At 44.9% G+C, this 7,570-nt stretch overlaps 1 protein-coding gene and 1 long non-coding RNA gene across 2 annotated transcripts; one reads left to right on the top strand and one right to left on the bottom strand.

The window, feature by feature from the left end:
• Nucleotides 1–937: 937 nt before the first annotated feature.
• LOC133905023 (aspartic proteinase Asp1-like) lies at nt 938–4,959 on the bottom strand. Its single transcript, XM_062346713.1, has 9 exons — nt 4,561–4,959; nt 4,173–4,290; nt 2,900–3,135; nt 2,574–2,807; nt 1,960–2,098; nt 1,691–1,879; nt 1,528–1,600; nt 1,345–1,432; nt 938–1,259 (listed from the first exon to the last, which is right to left on the bottom strand). The coding sequence occupies exons 1-9, from the start codon at nt 4,725–4,727 to the stop codon at nt 1,127–1,129; spliced, it is 1,377 nt and encodes a 458-aa protein (XP_062202697.1). The 5' UTR covers nt 4,728–4,959; the 3' UTR covers nt 938–1,126.
• A 1,364-nt stretch (nt 4,960–6,323) lies between these two features.
• On the top strand, nt 6,324–7,113 carry LOC133904374 (uncharacterized). Its single transcript, XR_009907472.1, has 2 exons — nt 6,324–6,592; nt 6,728–7,113. It is a non-coding gene; the product is annotated as an uncharacterized LOC133904374 (long non-coding RNA).
• Nucleotides 7,114–7,570: the final 457 nt, after the last annotated feature.

The following is a 7,570-nucleotide window of genomic DNA, read 5'->3' as shown; positions in this document are numbered from 1 at the left end:
GTAATTCAAGAGTTACACGACAACCCAATGCAGGTCACAGTTCGTAAAACATCTAAAGGTGAATTTGCAAGAAAGAAATCAACTAGACATTCCTGACGCTGGCGCCATTTAGATGACCGAGCCGAAACTATGTAACCGCTCCTTGAGGATGGATAGTTTTACAACTCTGACATCACACCAAGGGTCAACGTCCTCCCAGATCAGGGTGACCAAGGAGTCAGAAGAGATGCGGTAATTGTTAAAGATGATATCGGTGCGTGACAACTAAATCCTCTAGCTAGTTAGAAGTACTAGAGAATCCAGTCCTTTGCGGAAGTCTTTGGCCACATGTCCTCGGAGATCAAGCTACCAATCTAGGATAGAGATCTCTGCCTTAGGAGTATGAACTCCCATAACCTGCCACCATGTCTCCCTCACCAAGGTGCAGTGCACAAGCAGGTGGTTGGTGGTTTCTGGTAGCTGCGAACAATACGTGTAGGAGTCATCAGATTGCAATCCATGCCGTCACCTTCGTGCCGCAGTCCATAGTCAAACCAAGAAGCCCCAGCCAACCAAAGAATTTTACCTTCCTAGGAGCCCAAGATCTCCATACCTGCGTGGCTCCCCCAAATCGGACGCAACCCTAAAACATAAGGTGATAAGCTGAGTATTGACCGGAAGTAGTCCACTACCAAACCACTTGGTCTTTCACACTGCTCAGGTTGATAGAGTCAAGCTGGCACATAGTTGCAAGTATTGGCTGATCGCAGGTATGGATAAGGGGCCTATGATATCCCGGATCCACCTGTGGTTATGCAATGCATCTTGAACCGTTCTCCTCTTAGAGACCGGCAGAGCGACGCAACCGAAGAGGTCTGGTGCAAAGGAATAGATAGAACGGCCTCCAATCCAGAAGAACGCGGATTTACCATTGCCGACCTCAAATATAGTAGAGGCATTGAAGAGTGCAACAAGTTCAAACGATTATGTTGAATACGAGAGGTGTATCATAAGGTGATCATTATATTTCATATGAACATTATGATGTTTACACGTGACTAGCTTTTCTCTTTCCTAAAGAATACATGTTCCTAACTGTTGTGTGCAGCCTCCCTCAGATGATCACCTTTCTGTTCCTTTCATCACTCTAGTGGCCTTCCCTTGCTAATCTCTCTTTATTTGAACGGTAATAGGCTGGGCAATCTTCATTCTGAAGACCAACGATCCCGGGGAATTGAGGCCAACAATAACCTTCCTCAAATCCATGAATGGTATTGTCACTGTTCGAATAAATAGAAAAGAATTAAGGGTATGTATGTTCACTGTACAGGGGTGTGAAATGATCGCAGAAGGGAAGATCCGAACTTGGGGATTCTATCACAGGGTGCACGAATCCATCCAATCTGCCCTTTCTCATTGTCATATATCACCATCTGATCCTGCATTGTAATGTCTGCAAGAGAAGATGAAAAATACCAATTGTTATAAAAGCTATGTGAGTCATGAACTTCTGAAACTAGGTTAATTGTTTTTGTCTGAACTTACTACCTCCAAGAATGTTCAGATCCTTGAGGCCAACCTCTGATCCGTTGAGGATGCCCAAACATGCATTGCCATATTTCTGGCACAAACACAGAAATAGATGTTAGCCACCAGCCCACCAATAACTTGCTGTTACTGCTAATAATTCATTGTGTTATGGAATATTTACAGTGACAATGAGGTAGTTTTCAGGAGGGATCTCCATGAGTGCCTTCTTGCCACTAGAAAAGCTCAAAACCAATGATTTGAACTCCTTTTTGACATCAAGCACGGATTTGAATGGTTTCTTCCCTTTCCAGCACAGAGGCAGGGAGGGGTCAGATACCTCTTGCAGTGTCTTGCTTAGGTTACCCTTAAGCTGCAAGAAACAAAACCTCATAAGCTCCACGCTTTTCATGAACAATGTGATATTAGAATAGAAAATGTTTTGAAATTTACTGCGGTGACAAGCGCTTGATATGGCTGTGTAGCAAAGTAGGTGAATGAGCTGCCGCTGTCAAGGACTACTTCAATTGGCCTAACACCTAGTGACCGGCCACCAAAGTACAGACTTGCTGAGCCAGGGGAATAGTAATTCCTGGAAATACAAGGTTATGCCAAACTAGAATAATAATTCCTGAAATAAAAGGTTATGTCAAACTGAACAGGAGAAAATAAGGCCACAATTTTATACTAGCGTACATATTGAGAGATTCCACATAGTTAAAAGTTTAAAACTCTCAACTCAACAAAGTGTATGTAGGATCACAAGAAAACTGATTCGCCAGGATTGGCTACTTATGGTTGCAAAGTACAAAATATGCAAATGTTGGTGATTTCCAAGAAAATTCAGCATGGCAATATGTTTACTGCACAGTTTTTCAACCCATTAAAAATCCATCCCACATTGGCAATGGTTAATAACTAATGTTTAACATCACTCGTAAAACACTATAATAGGCACCTACTTTTGTACATGGGCAAAGTTGCAAACAAGCGCTGAGCATCAAATCACGTTCCCTCTGGCATTTGCAGGTGAAACCAGAATAAAATTCAAGGATGATAGTGCTCACCGGGATGCACTGCGAGCCATAGGAACCCACATTACATGTGAATAAGGTACAAGATCATCCCCAAAGAAGAGGAAACCCCCTCCTCTTAAACTGAGGCAGTGGCCAACCACGTTCTTGGTGATCCCATGCTGCTTGAGCTGTGAAAGCAGGCTGATTGATCCACTCCCAAGCCCAAGCACTCCGTCAGTGGGCGCCACCTCACTGCTGCTGCCGACCTGTTGATCATACCCACACCTGTACAAATGGAAGCAACCACAAAAGACCACTTTAGCAGCTCATTTTGCAAAGCTATACACTTTACAAGATGCAAGTACCAGGTAGCATACCCGAATGCAAGACTGGGGCAAACAACAGAGGTGTTTGTGAGGCGCAGCGTGAAGTTGTCGTTGACCAGCACACCAATGGATGACCCCTGATCAGCATACCTAATCTCATAGTCACATTGCTGATGCGCTGAGTCGCATTTGTGCTTCTCGGTCAGTCCACCGTGGAGGGATGCACACAACTGATCCACACATGGCACCAGCTTGTTCTTTGTAGGTCGATAGAGCGGGTGTGGCACCTGCACCAACCAATAACATGCGAGGCAACATCAGAAACCAAGATCCCTGGCCAAGAACCAGACCAATCACCAAGCTTGGTATCTACTACTGAACATTAGTATCTACTTGATTAGTTGGTGATTGTAATTGCCCAATCAAGAAATGACCAGACAAACAAGTCTTGACTTGGGAACTAAGATAAAATAGGACATTCACAACAAATCATCAGCTCTTGAACCAGAACCAATTTCAGTCATAGATTAACACCAAACTAACACAATCTTGTGTCAGAAAGGCAACAACCAGAAACAAAATCACTGGTCAAAAACCATAGCAAGCTTGGTATTTACTATGAAATCAAGGACTAGAACGAAATATTGTATACTTGCTGATTGTAATGCCAGATCAAGAAATGACCAGGCACAGGTCTTGAACTGGAAACCAAGACAAAATAGGACATTCACAACAAAATACCAAGTGTTGATTATAGACTAATAGCACCAAGTTAACATAATCTTGGGTCAGAAAAGCAAGTAGGAAAAATCCGTGCCTAACAAGGAAAAGAATCGAGCTCCAAATTTTGGACCAAAAGAATACCAAGATCCAAGAATCAACCTTTAACACCAGAATGTTAGGGTTTAGTGAAAGCATAATTAAGATAGTCAAGCCAAACACAAAGATCAACACACCAAGATATGATATTTTTGAACGAGGTTTGACAATATTGCCTACATCTTCGGCGCATGACTACAGACGATCTAACCCATATTCATTTGTTTTCGTTGTTGTGGTTACACTGTGGTGTCAATATTTATAGAACTAGAAATAAGAGTACACTACAACTTTATCCCTATTCATCCAGTTTAAACCCAAGTTGTATACATATTTGACACGTATCGCAACACAGAACAACACCTAAAAGTGGAAATAGTCAACAGGTGCGTACCCATAACAACGCACGATGGCAACATCCTCACTGCCTGACCCCAAAATCAGAGAGCCCACATGAACAAGTAGAGAAGGTTGAAGATAAGCAAGGAATGAGGAAGAACGGCACCTTGGAGCAGCTGACGCAGGGTGCGTCGCACTGAAGCCAGGTGAGGTCGCTGCCGGTGTCGACGTCCAGGAAGTAAGGCCTCGCCGGGTTGCCGATGCTCATGGCCACGTAGTACAAGCTGCACGAGGAGGCAAGGGGGAAAAAGATCAAATTTTTATCACAATAACTTGATCCACCAGCGCTAATAAAAAAATACTACTGAATACTGATGCTCCAAGGGGAACAGAGCAGTGCGCACGGAAATCTACAGAGCTCCTAGATGGGACCAAAACTCGCAATCAGTTGATTAGTTCTTTGCCTCTTGGAGTCAGCGAAGGGGAATGGGCGGAAACGGATTGGCTCCGGAGAGAGAGAGAGAGAGAGAGAGGAAGGGGGGGGGGGGACACACCCGTGCGGGTAGACGTCGCCGTAGAGTTGGAACACGGCGGATGACGCCTCCGGCTCCTCGCCCGTCGGCCCGCCCCTCGCCGGCTTGTCCGCTTGCACCGCCGGAGCCAGGGCCAGCGCGAGCAGCAGGAGCACGAGGCCGGCTGGCGGGCCCCACCTCGCAGCCATGGCTCGGAGAGTCGGAGGGGAGCAAGGGAGGGAGCAGCTTCTTGTCTTTTCCCCCTTCCCCTTTCTCTTAATTTTTTTTTGGGAGCTGTGAGAAAGTTGAGTTGATGGTGAGAGAAGGGTGGTGTGAGGAGGGAGGCTTTTATAGGAGGAGAACAGATGTATTGCAGTGGAAGAAGCTTCTCTGGGCTTTCTTGGTTGCAGCAGCAAGCCAGGAAGGATGCATGGAAAGGGCTTTCAGTTTCAGTTACTACCTTTTCAGCTTCATACCTCAGAAGCATGGAAAGGGAAGAATGGGGTCAACAAGAAGGAATAGTATACTTCTGTTCTGCAGATTACTCTGCTTGCTTTTGTTGGCTGGTTGATTCCAGGTAGAGAGGTATTGCCTGGCTGATCAGCTTTGCATCATTGTTAATTGTTCATGTGGTGTTTGAGGAATTGGAAAATACTGGTACCAGTACTATGCAGGACTGCAGGTACCCAATTCGGGAAGTATTTGGACCATGCGAAATCTTTCTATTCCCTACTGCAAAATTCTGGTGTTAGAGTGGTAGAAAAATTCTGGTGTTAAAATTCTGCTTGTCATTTGCGTTATTCCTTTTTTTTTGTTGAACTAAAAAGCTTGTCATTTCCACAACGAACAAAAAGAAATGGTATCCTATGCGGTGTCACCAAGGAGACGTTGGTACTTGGTGGCACCGTTTCACGTCATTGTCGAACTGGTACGGGCCTACCTCTCGATTGGCTCCTGTCGGTTGACTCAACAAGTCTTCCATAAAGTTATAAGCCAAAAAAGCATCCATGAAGTTGATGCGCACTGGTAGCTACGCAGCAGTTACGTAGAAAAATAGAGCCCCAGAGCCAAAGGGCACAAAGGTTTAACATTAGTACTTTGTTATCGATCTCCCCTCCCATGGTCACAAATACATGATTTATTGGACAAGCTTTCATTCAAACTTTTGAAGCTTCCACTATCAGCATGGGTGGATCCACGGGAATATTTGGCAGGGAAGAGGTACAAAGAGAGGAGAAGGAAGAGAGAGACAAAGAAAAAAAATAAGAGGAGAGGAAGAGTTGCTACTTCTCAACACTAGATCTGTCATTAACTATCAACTCATTCGAATTTTGTAGATCAACGACCTATAAATTAGATTTGTCTTCAAATGTTTGGTGCAGGTTCTGCACCTACTTTACTGACCAACAAAGAATAAAGATAGTGCTAGGTGCGGATCAATTGTGTGTAAGGTTAAATGTAAAGCTCGTAGCTCGCGAGCTAGCTTAGCTCGTGTCTAACTTAGCTCGGCTCGGTTGTAAATTGTAGTGAGCTGAGCCAGGTTTTTTTTGCTCGTTTAGTTTAACTAGCTGCTCACAAGCCAACCAAGTCAGCTCGCGAACTGCTCACATGCCAACCGAGCCAGCCACGGGAGCATCTCAAGCATCGGAAGCACAGACCGGCGCGTCGTAGGCCCAGACGGCCCGTGGCTAGGCTCAAGCCACCACCCAAACCAATACAGAGGATAAGGTCATCTCTCCTCTCTCTCTCCCGTCTCCACTCACGACTCAATAGTCATTACGCACGCAAGCTAGCACACAGCAGCGGCTAGGATTAGGGTCCCCGTCGATGTCACCCATTAGCCCGTCACCGCTGGCCGTCTATTGTCGCCATCTCCACTCGTCGCCAGATCATCGTTGTACGCCTCTACCTCGTCGTCTTCCCCGTCATGGAGCGGCCAAGAAGATTCGAATTGAAGAACAAGCCCAGTGGAAAGAGGGTGCTGCTGCCATCCTCGTTGGCTCTGGCGGAGCCACCGGCGAAGCTTGGCCACGATGCATCGCCAGCTCCTTCTTCTGCTGCCTCTGTATCCGTGGTGAGCTTCCAATTTCTTCTTTTTCTGCTGCTCTGCTTTCTATGGAGTAATTTTAAGGTCTGTAGTAGGGGTCATCTTTTGGTTCATCATGTAGTTTTCTAACACCTATTCGTGTTCTTTGGATGCCTCGGCCAGGTTTTGTGCCATTTGCAATCCAGGTGGAGTTGAGCACCAGCAATTGCAAGGAATTTAGTGGCTCGCTACATAATTACCATAAGATTGTATAGACAATGGTTTTATCCAATATTTGGAACGAGTACTGCACCAACTGGACAACATTCATCCTCTAGTATTTCTGGATGCAGTCCATCTGAGAGTGCTCTAGATATTGTTCACATGCTCAAGGAAATAGGTGAATTATGTAATTTTCCGAGAATAGATGGTGATGCTGCTACCTGCTAAATTGTGCTTGTATGTATGAATGAACTACTTGATGATGCTGCTGCCAGCTGCTGCTACTACTGCTAAATTGTGTTTGTGTGTATGTATGAAATGTACTTGTATGAATTGTTCTTGTACTACCTGGTGAATGGTGAATTGGTGATGCTGCTAGCCTGCTGTTTAGCTAATGACATATTGATATGGTCTAGCTCGCAAGCTAAACGAGCAAGCTCGAGCTATTAATGAGTCGAGCCGAGCTAGACATTTAACTCGTTTCCTTAAGGAGCCAAGCCGAATCAACTTGTTATATTAATAAGCTGGAGTGAGCCGAGCCATAACGAGCCAAGCTGACTCAATATCCGATCTTAATTGTGTGCATCCCTCCACCGTTGCTTGATCGTGCGGAAAGCACAAAAGCGATTCAACACACCAACAGTGTGATTATGATTTATAGGTATGCTGATAAGGGGCTACCATCAGACATCAATGTGCTCATCAATCACAGCAGGGGCAGATCTCTTATGATGCAAGGGTATTCATTTGAATACCTAATTTTTTTGCAAAAAAATTTAGTATATAGAAGCTATACATGAATGT

This window comes from Phragmites australis, chromosome 22 (assembly GCF_958298935.1).
Source record: "Phragmites australis chromosome 22, lpPhrAust1.1, whole genome shotgun sequence".
In the NCBI taxonomy this organism is placed as follows: Eukaryota; Viridiplantae; Streptophyta; class Magnoliopsida; order Poales; family Poaceae; genus Phragmites; species Phragmites australis.
The sequence above is the reverse complement of the archived record's forward strand: the minus strand, read 5'-3'. Positions and strand labels throughout refer to the sequence as shown.

What these genes read in the sequence shown, in the direction of transcription:
- LOC133905023 (XM_062346713.1), bottom strand. Translation starts at nt 4,727, where the DNA reads ATGGCTGCGAGGTGGGGCCCGCCAGCCGGCCTCGTGCTCCTGCTGCTC. An exon ending in GGCGACGTCTACCCGCACGG is followed by an intron (nt 4,291 to 4,560) that starts GTGTGTCCCCCC and finishes CTCCTCGTGCAG; the next exon opens with CTTGTACTACGTGGCCATGA. An exon ending in TGCCCCAGTCTTGCATTCGG is followed by an intron (nt 2,808 to 2,899) that starts GTATGCTACCTG and finishes CCATTTGTACAG; the next exon opens with GTGTGGGTATGATCAACAGG.